General features: G+C 42.1%; 1 protein-coding gene across 2 annotated transcripts in view; it reads left to right on the forward strand.

Moving 5' to 3' along the window:
• ADAMTSL2 (ADAMTS like 2) overlaps window positions 1-17,781 on the forward strand; it is a 47,030-nt gene that overhangs the window by 1,470 nt on the left and 27,779 nt on the right. For both annotated transcript variants that reach the window (XM_051980284.1, XM_051980285.1), the window contains exons 3-11: window positions 1,043-1,154; window positions 2,539-2,681; window positions 3,370-3,445; window positions 4,988-5,090; window positions 6,990-7,135; window positions 7,242-7,365; window positions 10,685-10,765; window positions 14,410-14,585; window positions 16,230-16,578. In XM_051980284.1, coding sequence (XP_051836244.1) covers window positions 1,043-1,154; window positions 2,539-2,681; window positions 3,370-3,445; window positions 4,988-5,090; window positions 6,990-7,135; window positions 7,242-7,365; window positions 10,685-10,765; window positions 14,410-14,585; window positions 16,230-16,578 — 1,310 coding nt within the window. The remainder of the gene's footprint in view (window positions 1-1,042; window positions 1,155-2,538; window positions 2,682-3,369; window positions 3,446-4,987; window positions 5,091-6,989; window positions 7,136-7,241; window positions 7,366-10,684; window positions 10,766-14,409; window positions 14,586-16,229; window positions 16,579-17,781) is intronic.

The following is a 17,781-nucleotide window of genomic DNA, read 5'->3' on the forward strand; positions in this document are numbered from 1 at the left end:
TAACTGGGAAATTGGAGAACCAACTTGGGGCAGTAGAAGGAGCATTGGATAAAGCCTGAGGACCTGGATTTGAATCCTAGCTTTGCTACTTTCTACCGATGTGGCAAGACACTGTGCCTCAATGGGTTTCAGCTTCCTCTTATGTAAAACGGGGAAATTGGTCTAGATGATCTCTAGGGTTCCTTTCATCTTTAAATCCTCTACTGTTCCAAGTTGGATGGTTTGGAGAGGGTCAGTTCTCAGGACAAAAGAGATCCTTTCAGCTCTTTCCTCTCCCAGATTGCCTGAAAATTCATTCAGAGATGCAGCATTGGCCAGGGATGAAAAGCACTTCCACCTCCTTCTTCCCAAGAGGCTCAACATTTCTCTGCTGCCATGAAATAGGTTTCCCCCACCTGCTGGGGCCAGGGTGGGAAGCTGAGAGCCTGGCTTGGGGAAAAGGAGGAGAGGAAATGGTGTTGGTCAGTATTGCTCTGAGCTCTTTGTAGGCTTTTCTCTCACCCAGCAACTGGTCACTTTCAAGTTGAAATGAAACCTGGGAAAATGAGCCGGCTCCTTGTCTGGAAATCTCCTGCCCCACTGGGATGGGCATAATGAAAGTCATTCAGAGTCTGGGAACCAGCACTTCAGGACGATTGAGGCTCAGTTCATCAGACTGTGTACAATCCAACCTTTAGATACTTGGCTTTTCCCACTCTGAGGCACCTCCTCCCCCCTCTTTGCCTCATAATTGGTTCTTTGAGGAAGGGAGGGGAGGAGAGATGATTCCATATGATTGTGTTTTTCCTAAGTCATCAACTCTGTTTATAGTAGTTTGGTTTGGTAGGGAATGGGGACAGATAAACAAGACTTAGCCTTTTTAATTCAAATGTCTGGATGATTATTCAGATTGCAACTCAAGGCATCTTCTATTGTAGGGTAGGGAGCTCAGTATCTGGACCCTTGGTAAGAGTTTTGTGTTTTCTCTTCCTCTTTTGCATCTCTGGTCAGTGGTGAGCAAATAACATCTTACTCAGTGCTATGTTGGTTTTGTTCTTTCTAGGATGGATGCTGGATGGCACCGTTCAGGTTGGGGTTTCTTGACCTGGTCTCCATTGAAGGGTTTATTGGCTGTGGTACTGGTGGCTGGGAATGTCATGCTTGTTATGGCTAAGGTGAGCAGAGAAGCTTCTCATACTGCTTTCAAAAGCCCCCAATCTTGGAAAGTCATCAGAGAAGGAAGGTGCCTTTTGCAAGATGCAAAGGTCATATTAAGACATTGAGTCTATTCAGTTAAATGTAAAACAAGCAAATAAAATCTTTGGCTAATTATCCAGATATCCAGTTGACCCAGTGTCTTTTCCCCTGATTCACTAATTTTTCAGGATGCTCGGATTAATTGGTTTTGGTGGGAGTTATGTATTCCTCTGAGATCTGGTTCTTTGGCAGTGACAGGGTAGTAGGTTCTGAGGGACACAGTCACAACCCATATGATATGATGAAAAAGGCACAGAATTGTAGATTTGAACCCTGGCCCTCCTGCTTACTAGCCCCATGATTTGGGGCCCTTTGGGTTTCATTTTCTACACTGAAGTGGGCTAGACTATATGTTCAATGCCAACCAGCTCTAAATTGTTCAGGCTTGGCTCTTCTGGTCAGTTTAGTCCCCAGATCAGTCAATTGGATGGAAAAGTCAGTCAAATCCATTGTTAGACCAAACAATGCATTGATTGGCTGAACTTTCCATTTTTCGAATGGTGGTGCTGGAACCAGTTAGGATATGTATGAATTACGAGAATTCATTCCTGGGCAGAAACCTGTCCAACAGAACTGAGATTCCATTCTATCTTGTGAGAAGGGGCTCAAGAATTAAATACGTAGCACAAATTACTTGTAGCCTCTCCATGGGGGTAAGGGGACTTCCAATGGCCCCCTAATGAGGAAGTGTTCACCCTCATGCTGGCCATCAGCTCCCCTCTTCATTTTTCAGGCTCAATCATGTCATGGTTAATATTCTCTGCCAGGTAATAGTAACCAGACCATTGCTGCCTTTCATGCTGCCAAGTCTTTAATTCCCTCCAGCAACAACAGTCCCCACCCCAGCCCTTACATTAGCAACTCTTAGGGGACGAGGGGTTAACTTGGCTTGAGGGTTTTGCATTAAGTTTTGAGGAGGTAGCTTGGGGATAGGCGGGGTGGGGAAGAGTTGGTGGTTGGGGAATTCCAGAAGTTCCAGGGCACAGGTAAAGGTCCTGGATTTTCTCAGTGAGAATCACAACAACTCAACTCTGGGTGAGAAGCCTGTCAAGATCTAGGGTGTGTTAAGGACACTGACAGTGTTTTATGTCTTTGGTCTGGATTCCCAGTGAGTTGCCCGGAGCCTGGCTGTGTAGATCAGAGGGGAGCCTGCCTTTTTATCTCAGAGGCTTAGGGGGCCCTGGGTGGGGGACATCTGCTGGGAACAGAATTGTTGGTGGGACTTCCTGCCGTGTCTCTGAGTCCTTCTCTCCTGACAGGGGACTTCTTGGGGGTGGGGGTGCTGGGGGGGCTCTTGCACAGGGTAATGCCCAGACCTCGAATAGCCTAGAAGAAGGAGCAGACTCCACGGCTTACTGGTGGGGAGAGTGGACCAAGTGGACGGCTTGCACCCGGACTTGTGGCGGAGGGGTGAAGTCTCAGGAGAGACACTGTCTGCGGCAGAGGTAGGACTTCCAGGCGCTGAGGGAGGCAGGGAAAAGTGCATCCTCAGGGCTGGGGCTGTCGGGGCTCTCTGCTGGTCCCCTGTGGGGCTCCCATCCCGTCCCCCGTGGGGCTGGCTCTAAGGAATCATCCATCAACCTTCAAGGGGAAAATTTCAATTCCACACAATCCTACAAGCCTGTTACTTGTAGCCCCTACTACAAGTCGTTACTGCGCTCTGGGCAGGAGCTAGAAGTACCAAGGCCAAAATAAGAGTGCCTCTGCCCCAAGAACTTTGATTCTGGCGGAGGATGTCTGAGCGCTTTGCCACCATTGTGGCTGGAGGATGCCAGAGTCTGGTCCTCTCCCTTCGCTGGCTGGTCCAGTTCTAGACGACTGCCCAAATCCGGCCGAGGAGTCAGCGACCTTACTAGTCACAGCGGAATGGTCTCCCTGAGCGAGGGAAGCGGACTCTTCCTCCGCAGGCCAGCCACAGGGACAAACCAGAGTGGCAGGCCGGCTTTTGGAGAGGAGGGGAATGGAGGAGTCCATCCTGGTCCAGATGGGGGGGTGCATTTTGGCGTGGAGATATCCACAGGTGGTCGGGATGGGACCTGCGGCCTCTTCTGAAGCGGATTCCTGGCCCAGACATCCTCAGAAAGCCCCCGGTGCGATGTCTCATGGTACCTGACCCTCTGCTTCTCTGTTTAGGAGGAAGTCCGTCTCGGGGCTCGGGAACAAGACCTGCACGGGCACCTCCAAGAGGCACCAGCTGTGCAAAGTGCAGGTAGGAGCGGGTTGGCTTCCTCCTTACCTGTCCCGTTGACTGCAGCTCCGGCCGGGCCCCAGAGGTCCGGGCGCCCAACCCTGCTCCTCTCCCCTTCCCAGTCAGCTCGATGCAGCGTCTATTTAAGCCTTTCTATATGCAAAGCTTGCCCTCGTGGAGCTTACCATCTGGTAGGAAGGTTATATAGAAAATGAGACTATATCACAAAGTTCCAAATAAGTCACAGGTGGACAAGGCAGAACAAAGCGAGAGCAAAGCAGTGAGGGAACCAGCAAGGGCTTTTCCTTCTCTTTGCGTCTGTGGTTCTACAATTGGCCATGGCTTCCCTCCCTGGGCCTTGGGGGCCGGGGAAGATGAGAAAGGAGAAGTTGGACTTCTGTCCCAGGCCTTTCCTAGTTATGTGACTCCAGGCAAATCCCTCCCCTACTCAGTCTTCTCATAGGTGAAGTGGGTAATGATGCTCCTGTCTCATAAAGGTTGGTGGGGGAATCAAATGGGATAGCATAGAAAGTGCTTGCAAACCTCACAGCACTATTTAAATAGAAACTATTATTATTGTTAGAGTCTTTGGTGATCTGGTATCTGTTTAAGAAGCTCTGGTGTCTTCATTCCCAGAATAGGTTTGGGGAAGGAAGTCTTCATTTTAAATAGTCTTTACAATGCCAATCCAAAGAGGAAATGGGGAATCGTGTGAGTGAGTGTGTGTGTGTGTGTGTGTGCGCAGGAAACTGGTAACTGACCCTTTTTCATTCTCCACCGAATTACCCAGTAGTTGTGTCATCTTGCCAAATAAACACAAAACACCAGAGCTGGAGGGGGCATTAGAACATATGTCCAAGCTGGAGGGGATCTTAGGACACAGAATATCAGAGTTGGAAGAGACCTTAGAGATAATTTGATTTCAAGACCCTAATTTTAAATATGGAAGGAAGCAAGCATTTAAGTGCCTATTGTGTGCCAGGTACTAGGTTAAGTGTTTTAGAAACATCATCTCATTTGAGATCCAGGGGAGTGGGTGCTATCATCATTCCCATTTTACAGCCAAGGAAACTGAGGCAGACAGAAGTTAAGTGGCCTGCCTACTATCACACAGTTACTAAGTATCTGAGGATGGATTTGTGGTGCTCTTCCTCCTAATCCTGGATGAGCTCTTCTAAGCTTCATGACCAATCTTAGCCTTTTCTAATATCAGTTCTCTTTAAAAGAGAAAGGCTACCTGATCTGCCTGCTTTCTTGGGAGTCTCTTCATATTGTCTTTGTCTAGTTTTCTCAGTACAGCAGTTAGGTTGTCTTAGTGGGTAAGAATGCAGGTCTTAAAGAAAGGGAGAGTCGTTTTCCTGAGTATAACTAATCCAGCTTCAGACACTTGTGATCCTGGGCAAGACACTTAACCTTGTTTGCTTCAGCTTCCTCATCTGTAAAATGAGCTAAAGAAGGAAATGGCAAACCACTCTGATAACTTTGCCAAGAAAATCCCAAAAGGGATCACAAAGAGTTGGAAACTGTTTCTCACCAGGATGTTGTTAATGTGTCTCCTTTTAGGAGTGTCCTTCTGATGGAAGAAGCTTCAGGGAGGAACAGTGCATATCCTTCAACTCCCATGTGTACAATGGAAGGACGTATCAATGGAAACCCTTATACCCGGGTAACACGAGTCTCCTTGTCTCATAATGCTAGTAGGTCCTCAGTTCTTTCAGAGAGGGGTCAGCTCATCTCATAGCCACCTCCTTGATTTCAGGTGTTTAGTCAGAGGGCTGCTCCACACCAGAGCCAATGTATAATCTGGAATCTTTAATACATTGATGGTTAGAGCTTACACAGCTCCAACAGCAAGAGGTTGGCTTGGGCTACGAACATTTCTATTTCACACGTAGAGGGTGGTTGATACTTTTTTTGAAGAACTTTTCACATGCATTTTATTACTTGACCTTCTGAATAGTCTTATGGTATCTGAAGAGCAGGGATTATTATAGGAGCTCTGGTTGTGGAGTAAGAAGATCTGGGTTTTTAAAAAAGTTACTTCTGATGATTACATAGCCTGTGAGACTTTGGAAAAGTCATGTCAGCTTTCAGGGCTCAATTATCTGTAAAATGAGGGGTTTAGTTTAGAATAGCAATTCTCATTTGTTTTTGTGTCATGGATTCTATTGGCAGTCTGATCAAGCCTATAAATCTCAGAAAATATTTTTAAATACCTACGATTATAAAAAGCCTCAATCATCTTAGAAATTGGTTATTAAAATATATTAAAAAATTAAATTCGTGAACCCCTCGGTGGCCTTTGAAATCCCTGCTAACTCTAAATCTGAGATCCTATAATCGAAGATCTCTGTTTTATGAAGAAGGAACTGATGTCCAGAGACTCCAAGGATTTGCCCAGATTCCTGCCACTGAGTTAGTGGTAGATCCAGATTCAAAGCCTAAGTTTTCTGGTTTCCTGTCCAGTGTCATCTCATCATTTCTTCCTTTATAATATTTTATTTTTTTTCCCCAATTACATGTCAAGACAATTTATAGCATTCATTTTTTACAAGTTTTTGAGTTCCAAATTTTTCTCCCACTCTCTTTTCCAGAAATGGTAGGCAATTTGATATAGGTTATAATGTCATCCCTCCATTAAGCCTTATGTCTGTTTTAACGATGCTGTTTCTTACCTCTCAGTTGTCTGTGCCAGTTGATGTGGTATTGAGAGAAGGGACCCAGCGGAATAAAAAATAGAAGAAAAGGGTTGTAATTAAACTATATTTTGTTTCATTTTTTTGGCTTATTCCTGCCTTGTATATGTTTTTAGGGAAGGTTTGGCATGATTTTCCTTCTTTATGTGTTACTTGGGCTGATATTAAAGTAATTTTCCTGAATACACAGTGACTAATGGAAGGATGAATGGACAGAAGGTAGCCCAAAATTGTGATAGGAGCACTGGATAATGAGCCTAGAGGTGTGGGTTAGTCTTTGCTCTGCCACTTAATTGTTATTAATGACTATAAGCAAATCATTTCCTTTCACTGAGCCTCAGTTCCTTTATTTGTAAAATGGAGAAGCATATTTAACCTTATAGTATCTAATTCTTGGAAGGCATAGGTTTGTTGTGGGAGTCATATAATAGAATAGATATGAAAGTACTTTGTAAGTTGTAAAATAGGAGACAAACTATCCAATATGATATTGTTATAGCTGTGTGCTTTGGGAATGTGTTGTTGGGATGTGGAAAGTGGGGAATTCACCTTAGGATCTGAAACTGTAGTTAATTCACCAAGAAGACCACTGGGTGTAATTCTGTCAGTATGGTTTGTACTGTCTCCCCATTTTCCTTACCTCCTCATTCTGTCTAGGGGAAAATATTATCGGGTAGGGACTGCTGATGATCTTGGAGCTGGAACCCTTCCCTTTCCCTGAAGGTTCTCCAGGGGCTTTCTTTGTGGGGAAGCTTCTTTTTCTCTTCCATTCCTCTTTATTCCCTCTCCCAACCCCATGCATGGCTACTGATGGACATGCTCTTCCCATTGATTCAGTGGCTGTCTCTCTTGCTTCCCTTTCCTACCAGATGACTATGTGCACATCTCAAGCAAGCCCTGTGACTTGCATTGCACAACGGTGGATGGCCAGAGGCAGCTAATGGTGCCAGCTCGTGATGGGACCTCCTGCAAATTCATTGACTTCCGAGGGGTTTGCGTGTCTGGAAAATGTGAGGTTGTTAAACATTATAGCAAAAATACTGTTAGTTACATTCAGGAAATTAGCCCTGATCTCACCCCTGGACCTGCACATCAATGCTCTTTTTTGTAACTTTTTCCAGCCCATTGGATGTGATGGGGTCCTCTTCTCTACCCACACTCTGGACAAATGTGGCGTTTGTCAGGGTGATGGCAGCAGCTGCACGCACGTGACAGGGAATTACAGGAAAGGGAATGCCCACCTGGGTGAGTAACCTCATTTATCTATAATCTTTGGCTTTAGGGCAGGAGGGAAGGGAACAGGGAAATGAGACCTTCAGATCCAACCACCACACTTCAAATCTCCGATGGATCTGAGATCTCGATGGTCTTCCCTTTATGCCGTTCTCAACCTCTTATCCCAGATCTTTCTATAGTTCCTTAGTAAAAACAACAACTACTCAATGTCCTGGATGTCTTTTGGCACTTTTAACATTTTGTGATACCCAGGAAGGCACCTGTCATCACTAACTCTTGCTCCATGACCAGTCCCTTCTCTTTTCCGGTCATCACTATTGCATTGCATCTTATGCACAAATGATGGTTGACTACATGCTATGAAATACTTATTCCTACCATACATTTCTCCATTGCCTTTTGGTCAAATACCCAATGTTGATTCTTTTGGGATGACACAGATAAGAGAGACAGAGATGAAAGAGTGAGTTTTGGAATTCAGAAGACCACAGATCTCATCTTAGCCTGTTATTGCCTTTGGCAATTTTTTTTTTTTTTTTTTTTTTATGCTGAGGCAGTCGGAGTTAAGTGACTTCCCTAGAGTCTTACAGGAAGTGTTAAGTGTCTGAGGTCAGATTTGAACTCAGGTCTTCCTGAATTCAGGGCTGGTGTTCTGTCCATTGTACCACTTAGTTGCCTCTGTCTTTGGCAATTTTTTAAGATGATGAGTTACAAGGTAGATGCTATTCGGCATTAGTAGCAGGACATTCTTTCCCCAAGAGTTTCTTATAGCTATGAATTCATGAGTTCAATGCAAAATAAAAACAAAACAAAACAAAATAAAACAAAACAAGAATTCAGATCACATCAGATAGGGAGGACACTGTGAACAAAGACGCAAAAATTGGAATAAGTTATGCAGGCATGCTGCAGGAGATGGGAGAAAATTGCTTGGAATGAAAGCTTTATTATAGAGTAATTAAAATCTTAACTGTGGTGGAATGCTTGGGAGGAAAAGAACAGTAAATTGTTTTTTCTGTCAGTATGATTTGCATGTGAGCATATATGCATATTAATGAGGGGCAAGATGATAGAGCTAACACAGTAGAGATAATGTGATCCTACAAGCTCTTAGGGTATTTTCTTTAAAAAAATTTTCTTTTTTTCAAATATATGTAAAAACAAATTTTAATCTTTATTTACAATTCTGAGTTCTAAAATTTCTATCATCTCTCCCTGTTCTGTCTTCATAGAAAAGGCAAGCAATTTGATAAAGGTTATACATGTGCAATTAAACAAACCGTATTTCCATATTATGTTATGAAAAAAATAATTAAAAATAGCAAAAAAAGAAATAAATAAAAATGAAAGTTTGCTCTATCAGTTCTGGAAAGATTAGCATTTTTTATCATAAATCTTTCAGAATATTGTCTTGAATTTTTGTATGTTTCTGAAAATAGCTAAGTTATTCACATTTGATAATTGTATAATGTTGCTATTACTGTATACAATTTTCTCCTGGTTTTGCTCACTTTGCATCAGTTTGTATTAAGTTCTTTCCACGTTTTTCTGAAAACATTGTGCTCAAAAGGTGATATTTTCAAAATAAACTATCATGGTTAGTCTGTGAATGTGGCCACAGTGTGCCATGTTGAGGAAAGCTTCCCTAGAATATCTTTGGTGTAGCTCCTCTTGGGTCTGAGGCTGATTCAAGGGCAGGCACCTGAAGGGTTTCAAACTGGGAAAAAAATCAAAGAAATCAAGGGAAATGAAGGCAAAAAAAGTTTCTTGACCACAAAGAGAGCCTTATGTGCCTTCTTTTATTGTATTATTACTGTCTGGTATATATGGTATGAAGGTCAAAGGATTTTTCAAGGTGATCTTAATCAGGTTCATAGGATTATAGATTTCAAGCAGGAAGGAACTTTAGGGATCATCTCATCCAATACCTTACTTTTTTGTAGAGGAGGAAACTGAAGTTCAGAGAGATTAAATGATTTGTCCAAAGTTACCTCTAGGTAATAAATAGCAGAGCCAAGATGAGGAGTCTGGTGTCTCTGCTTTTTTCTACTGTTATGATCCCCTCCCCTCCAGTTTAGGATATAAAAATCAGAAATTTTACAAAACTAAAAAGTGGAATTCCTTTTAGAGAGTAAGGATAATTTCTGGACTATTTGTAGATAGGATAACTGCAAGAATTCTATACAAATAGGGACCCTTAAATGTATATCCTGGGCAAGTAAAAATTTAACTGGAAAGAGCAGGGGGATTTATAGTTGGGTCCAAGAATTCTCAGATGAGGTTTATCCAGATATGATTAAATCTCCTCTGGTAGATCATCTAATAAATCTATTCAGTCATTCAATAAATTGCCAATAGTAGAAGGAGCAATGGAATCAAAGGCAATTCAAATCCTGGTTCAACCACTTAGCCAGGTGACTTTAGGAAGCCTGTTTTCTTATCTGTAAACTGAGCATAATAATAAACATATACCACTTGTCTGGGCAGCTAGGTGGTACAGTAGATAGAGCATTGGGCTTTTTAAAAGATCTGAGTTCAAATCTAGCCTCAGAAACTGCCTAGCTAACTTAGGCAAGTCACTTAATGTCTGTTTGCTATTGGAGAAAGAAATGGCAAATCACTCCAGTATCTCTACCAAGAAAACTTCATTAAGAGAAATCTATGGGGTCACAAAGATTCAGACATGACTGAAATGATTGAATACCATCAGCTTTTAGGAGTTTTTGTGAATGAATAAATACTTATTGAATGAATGAGATAAAGGGCTTAATGAATCTTAAAGTTATATAGAAATGTAAATTGATTTTTAAAAACAATAAATATCCATCATTAAACACTTTCTATGTGATAGGCAGCTAGGTATCATAATGGATAGAGGACTAGGCCTAAAGACTTCAAATCTGACCTCAGATACTTAGTAACTGTGTGACTCTGGGCAGGTCCCTTTCCCTGTTTGCTTCAGTTTTCTTATCTGTAAAATGATCTGGAGAAGAAAATGACAAACCACTGCGTTATTTTTGTCAAGAAAACCCCAAGAATCAGACATGATTGAAAACCACTGAACAACAAATGTTGCTGAGCCTGTGAGGCTCAAAAAAAAATTAGGACTAAAGCACAATCCTGTCCTCACACAGTCCTGCACACAGTCTAGTTGGGAAGACAGTTCATTGAAGTGAAAACATACTAAACATGGCAATATCCCTTATGATTGGCCAAAGGCTTCCACTTTACCCAGGCATCTTGAAAGGTAGTGCCCTTTTTCCTGTTTGTTTGTTTTTTTAAACTGATCAGAAAGTTGCCTGGTCATTAATGTATAGTTTTCCTGCAGGCTATTCCCTGGTAACACACATTCCAGCTGGTGCCCGAGACATCCAGATTGTAGAACGGAAGAAGTCGGCAGACGTCTTAGGTGTGTATGGCCTTGGCGGCTAGCCTGGCAGCATTTGTCCTTTCATCCCCCTGCAATCAGTGGGCAAAATTTATAGCTGAAGGGAAAAAAGGGAACTTCTGGTCATGTAAGAGAGGAAACAGACTTCGATGTAGTTCCAGAATCAATGGATAAATATTATAGGCAGGGGGATTTGGTTCAACAAAAGGAAGAACTTTCTAACATTTACAACTGTCTGCAAGTAGAATGGTCTCTATCTCTGGAGGTAGTGAGGTCCCTGTCACTGGAGGTCAAGAAGAGATTAGGTACCGGGACAGAAATGCTGTGGAGAAGATTTCTGTGCATGAGTAAAGGCTGAATTAGGGAATCTCCAAGATCTCTCCTACAGTTAAGATTTTGCTTCTATAAAAAGTAAGATAGGGAACTCCAGGCCATCAAATGTGGTCCCAAGCATGCCCCTGGGGCCAGTTGCTCTATGGGTCTTATTAATGATAATTTCTGATCCACGATTTCAGATTCTTTTTTCTCTTGATTTTGGATGAGAGGTGCAAGGTGGAAAGATTGAACAGCCTATGTATTTCTTTTTCTTCTCTTTATTCAATCAGTTAACCAATAAATATTTATTAAGGGCTCATTCTCTGCATTGCACTGTTCTAGGCACTATGTGGCCTCAGAATGTTCTGCTTATGCAGGTGATAAGCAGCAGGCTATTACTTAGAACTATTTGCTGCTATGGCCATTCTCCCAGACTGAGCAGACCCTAAACCACCTCAAAGGCAGGAGGTTTAGGGCTGGGTGGGGTCCTGATCTGGGGAGGGAGCCACTTCAAAGCCAATTGGGCTTACTCCCAAGAGGCCCAGGCATGGGGCAGCTTTCTAAGCTCTTTGACTGCTGCCCCCCTTTCCAGAACAATGTCCCCCAGGGCAGGATCCCATCCTTTGGGGTTCTCCCCTTAACTGCCCTCCAGGGACAGTCTACGCTGGCTGGGGTCTTTTGGAGAAAGCTGCTTGGTGTAAGAGTGGCCTCCAGCCAAGCCGGTTACTTTGTCCTCTTCAGTGGGAGGGACGGACAGTCCAGGAAACAGACTGTTCTCTGGGCTGCCTCCCGAGCTTTCTTACTTGAAACAGACGCGTGGAAATACCAAGTTAAGACTCTGAGCATTAGGAAAGCCGCAGGAAGGAAGGTCATTATTGTCAGGAAACGGGTTTTGGATTTGGGCGAAAGATTTAACCCTTTGCAGGCAGTCAGGTTCTTGCTGGGGGTCTGTGGGTATGGCTTTAACTTGCTCTACAATTCCCTCTGGCTCAGAATTGGATTTTTTAAAAAAAGCCTCCCCTTTCTCCTCATTTTGTTCATCTGATAATAAATTAACTACACCAGACGCTCACTCCTTGAATTGCATCAGGAGCTTTGGAAGCAAAACCCCTACTCTCTAGTGGGCCATTCCAGTTCCTGGAATAAACTTTTTTTTTGCACTTAATAGTATTTTATTTTTTTCCAATTACATGTAAAGATAGTTTTTAACATTCATAAGATTTTGAGTTCCAAATTTCAACATTCATAAGATTTTGAGTTCCAAATTTTTTTGTCCTCCTTCCTTTCCCTCTCTCCAATCCAAGACAGCAAGCAACCTGATATGTTATACATGTGCAATCGTGTTAAACATATTTCCACATTAGTCGTGTTGTGAAAGAAGAATCAAAACAAATGAGGAAAACCACAAGAAAGAGAAAACAAAAATTAAAAGGTGAAAATAGTGTGCTTCGATATATATTCAGATTCCATAGTTCTTTTTTCTGGATGTGGATGGCATTTTCTATCATGAGTCTTTTAGAATTGTCTTGATCATTGTATTGCTAAGAAGAGTTAAGTTATCCTAGATGATTATTATACGATGTGGCTAATACTACTTACAAAGTAGTTCTGCTCTTAGTTCTGCTCACTTCACTCTGCATCAATTTATGTAAGTCTTTCCAGGTTTATCTGAAATCTGCCTACTTGCCATTTCTTATAGAACAATAGTACTACAACCAACTTTTAAAGGACATGTTTTGTAAGACAAACCATACCCAAGACATAATTCTGCCTTCTCTTCTCTAGCTCCTGGAAGTAGTGCAATATAGAGGAAAGCCTACCAGACTTATAGTCCAGAGAGCTGAGTTTGACGCTGGCTTTGTCCCTTTATCAGTTCAGGTGTGTGATAATTGGCCAACTCACTTCTTCCTGAGCCTCAGTTTCATTTGTGTACAAGAAAACAGTTGAACTAGATTGCCAATAAGGGCCTTTTACAGCTTTAACATTCATTTAACATTTAACTCATCCCTTGGAATAGCCTAGCTCAGGGTTGGACCCCTGGTAGGTCCTCAGTCAGAGCGTGCTGATTGACAAAGCATTTCTTTTCAGCACAGAAAATGGAATTTAATCCTTCCCAGACTAAAGTGAGAAAATTTTGGGTACTCTGGATATAGAGCCAGGGAGTAGAATCACTAGCAATCCAAAAGCGATTTCTTTTTGTTTTTGGCTGGGAACAGTATCATGGATGTTATAGAACAGAGGATGCTAGAACTGGAAGGGATCTTAAGATATAGAATTCCAGGGACCTTAGTGTATGATCTAGACTAACCCTCATATTTCAGATGGGAAAATCGAAGCTCAGAGAAAATACAACTGGAAAGGACCCTAGAGTCTATTGTTTTCAACTCTGTTATTTTATAGATAAGGAAACTTGGATCTAGTGAGTTTAAATGACTAGCTTAAGGTCCTAAAAGCAGCAACAGAGTCGGGATTCTGAATCTGAATGCAGTACTTTAATTGACTCCCCTATCCCTCATTTTATAGTTGGAGAGATTGAGGATTAGTTTGGGAAAGGACTGGCCCATGGTCACATGGTAAATGGAAGAACTGGGACCAGAACTGAGGTTAATTTTGAAGTGGGGGAAACTGTAGAATCAATCTGTGCCCCTCTTTCTTTGGCCAATGAATGAAGCATTTGGGGTCTGCTTCATTGGCTGTAGCAAAGGCTAATCACCATGTAGCGATTCAAAGTGTCCATCAAGACAGCCCAAATAGCAGTACCAAATGGGCCTCAAGCCAGTTATTTTCAATAGTCTAGACATGTCCTTTGTTGTTTATTTTAGGCTGATATTAAAACAGGAGTGCATTTCCTGAGCATGCACTGACTTGGGTTAGACTTTTGCTACGGACACAGGGTTTGACTCACCCACGTGGCAAAAGTCCTGAACTTGGAGATATTTTTAGAAGCTGGGTGGGAGAGTGGGAGGGGTACTAGGGGGGAGGGGAAGGGAGATGCAGTCTCCTGAGTCATAGAAAGTTAGTGCTGGAAAGGATTTTAGAACATAGAACTTCAGAGCTAGGTAGGGGCCTTAGAGATCATTGAGTTTAGACCCTTCATTTTACAAATGGAAAATTTCAGGATCAGAGATTAATATACAAATTACATGTGCAGTTCATGGTAGAGTCAAGGTGAGTCCTCTAGGAGACAGTGGTCTGGTTTTCCTGTGCTATCCCTGCTGGGCTCTAAAATTGTCTCCCACTGTGGTCATGGATAGTCCCCCCAACGAATAATTCAGCCCAGGGATACTTATTTGTTTCTAAGCAAAGGCTTCCTTCCTGGCTAATGACCTGTGCGTATTTTGCTATTCTAGCTCTTGCTGATGAAGCTGGCTTCTATTTCTTTAATGGGAACTACAAAGTAGACAGTCCCAAGAACTTCAACATCGCTGGCACCATTGTGAAGTACCGAAGGCCTATGGACGTGTATGAAACTGGAATTGAATATATCGTAGCCCAGGGTCCCACCAACCAGGGTCTGAATGTCATGGTATGCTCAGCATTAGAAAATGGGGAACTTATTATGCATGACATATTTTGCCAGAGGGAAGTGTTGAATGTCAGAGAAGTTTTATTGTCTCATATCAAGAATAGGATAATAATGTTAACACCAGGGATATCACAGAATAAGAACTGATATCGACACTTGTGATGATATCATAGAAATAAGAAGGATAATATTGGTGCATGAAATATCTCCATGTTTTGTTTTGCTCAAGGTTGGAAAGATGAGAGGACAGGATGAATAAATTTGAGGATATAGTACTGCTGGCTGGAGTGGGGCCTAATTATATCCCTCCTTATGTCCCTGCATGGGGGTGGTGTGCCCATATCATTAATCCTGCCAGTTTTCAGAGGTATTTGTTCCCTTATTTTCTTTTAGAGATTCTTTAGGCTAGAGAAATTTTTAGTTCATTGAACTCATACCCTACTCCTAACCCTATGCTAGGAAGAAAGCAGCTGCCATATGACTTTAGAATCCTCCCAAGAAAATGATTGCATCATCTTCCTTCATCAAACATTCTAGGATCTCAGTTTTGGGGATCTGAGCAGTAGAGCAGAGGAGAATTAAGAACCTTCTGTCAAATCTCTTTCAGGGTATTTCATAACCCTCAATACAGAATGGATGTAGAAACTCCCACTGAGCTCCCAATTTTCCAGGAACCATGACAAAAAAAAAGTATTCTCAGGATAAAAGAGTTGAAAGTCTGAAATTGAAATCAGAGGACCTGGATTCAAATGCTATCCATGACACTTATTTCCCGTGTGACTCTGGGCAAATCTGTTAGCCTCTCTGGACCTCTATAAAATGAAGCCATTGAACTAGATACTTTTTAATTAAAATTCTTTCTAGTTTTAACTCAGTGAGACAACATGGTCAAGATAGTTTTTTTGTTCTTAACCTCATGTGATTTTCATTGATTTACTATATCCATTGAGCATCACTTGATAGTTACAAAAAAATTAGAATTCTTTGAATTGGCTGAATGTTAACATTGCGTGGAAGAGAATTTGAACTTTGATGATCCAGAGTGCACTTATATTTCTCATAAGCCATTGTTATGACTTCTCCCTCATTCAATTCTCAATTAGACAAGAGGTTTCCCTTTGTCTCCTTGCCCTTGCTTGCTGCCTAATTAAAAAGTATTTACAGTGAGCTATGTGATCTTGAATAAATCAGCTTCCCCTCTCTGGTTCTAATTGTGCAATGTATATAAAGGGTTGGACAGAAAATCTCTTTTAGCTTTGGCAATTTATATTCTAAGGTCCCTTCCAGTCTTGATATACTATATGTTCTATTTTCTAAGGTTCCATCCAGCTCTAACATTCTAGATTCTAACACTGTGTGCTCTAAGGTCCCTTCCAGCCCTGATATATTATATGGTAATGTTCTATTTTCTAAGGTTCCATCCAGCTCTAACATTCTAGATTCTAACACTGTGTGCTCTAAGGTCCCTTCCAGCCCTGATATATTATATGGTAATGTTCTATTTTCTAAGGTTCCATCCAGCTCTAACATTCTAGATTCTAACACTGTGTTCTAAGGTCCTTTCCAACTCTGACATTCTATGATCTCTGATCTAAGAGGAAGGAGCTGAATGACCCATAGGAGGACCATTTATTTTTCCTCCAGGTGTGGAATCAAAATGGCAAGAGTCCTTCAATTACCTTTGAATACACCCTTCTCAGAAAACCTCACTCCCAGAGCATCCAGCCTGTCTACTATACCTTCTCCGAAACTGCATCAGAGAGCGCAGAAAGCCGTGAATTTGATGGCGAGGGGCTAGTGGGCTTTGTCCAACACAATGGCAGCTACTACAGGAAATCATCAAAGGAGAGACTAGATCTAGAGAACCAGCTGTTTGGCCAGCAGAGTCCCTCTGAGGATCTCAACTTGAGGAAGGGCCAAGAGACCAATGAGGTGTATGAGAGGGCAGGAGGCATGGACTGCGAGACTCCACTGAGGGGCAAAGCCTTCCGAGGTAATGGGCTAGCAAGGAGAGTCCAGGGCACTTCCCCACTATGGATGATGCCAGATAATGCCCTGTAACATTGATCATTGCTGCTCTTGCTTTTTGGCAAAGGGCTTGAAGGGAAGGTTTAATTGGATAAGGGTTATTGTCACTTGGGGAATGCATTTTCCCATTTGGGATGTCTGGGCTTCATCACAAGTCTCCTACTTTCTCTCAGCTTTGTTCTTATGTACCTGAAAACATTCTTCAGATCTCTTTAGTACTAAGTTCTTACACAAAGCTTTGATCAGGAGTAGCTGTGTAGAACGTTAGCTGTTCTTTCTGTACTGGCCAACCCTACGTTCTGGATCTGAGACTGGTGCTCCCAGAAAGGGGAGGCCTTACCCTATGGAGTAATCTTGACTTTGTGCAGCAGAAACATTAATAGGATCATCTGTTCTCCAGGGTTCCAGATTTAATATTACAAGTTAGTCAGGCTCTTCCAATAGAAGGAGAGCCAGTCCTCAGTAAAAAATTAGAAAGAGGCGGAAATGAATCCCTATTCTATGCCCTTTTCTCTACTTTATGTCATCCCAGCCCAGCCCCAGGAGTCCAGTTCTTTAGTACTTGGACCCCTAACATCCTGCTCTTCCTGCCCCCAGAACATTTGACCTAAGTCAATCCTGCAAGAAGACAATGCTTAAAACAAAGGAATATATCATAGTAACTGACCTTTTTAAAATATATTATTTCACTGAACTTTACCACAATTCTGTGAGGCAGGTACTATGGCATTATCCCCACAGAAGAGAAAACTGAGGTTTAGGAAGGTGAAGCAGCCTCCAATGATTATGCAACTAGTAAATATCAGAAGTGGGCTTTGAAGCTAAATTTCTCTCCATAATATTGCACTGAATCTCAATCAATAATGGTTTACTTTAATTAAGTTATGCTAGGGAAAATATTTTTGGATTCAGAAACTTTTTAGATTTTCTTCCCAGATCACTCACTACACACTGATGTCTGTGCATATCTAATGCTGGCATAAAGATCCTTTTGGCTTGATTCATAGCCTCCTATAAACAGAATATTTGAGCTGGAAATAACCTCGGAAATCCCCTAATTCAGTTGCCTTATTTCACAGATGAGGGAAATAAAGACCAGAGTGGGGAATTGTCTTGCTGAATAACACACAGCTAGACAGTACAAGATCTCTTGACTTTCTAATTCAGC

This window comes from Antechinus flavipes, chromosome 2 (genome assembly GCF_016432865.1).
Source record: "Antechinus flavipes isolate AdamAnt ecotype Samford, QLD, Australia chromosome 2, AdamAnt_v2, whole genome shotgun sequence".
Lineage (NCBI taxonomy): Eukaryota > Metazoa > Chordata > Mammalia > Dasyuromorphia > Dasyuridae > Antechinus > Antechinus flavipes.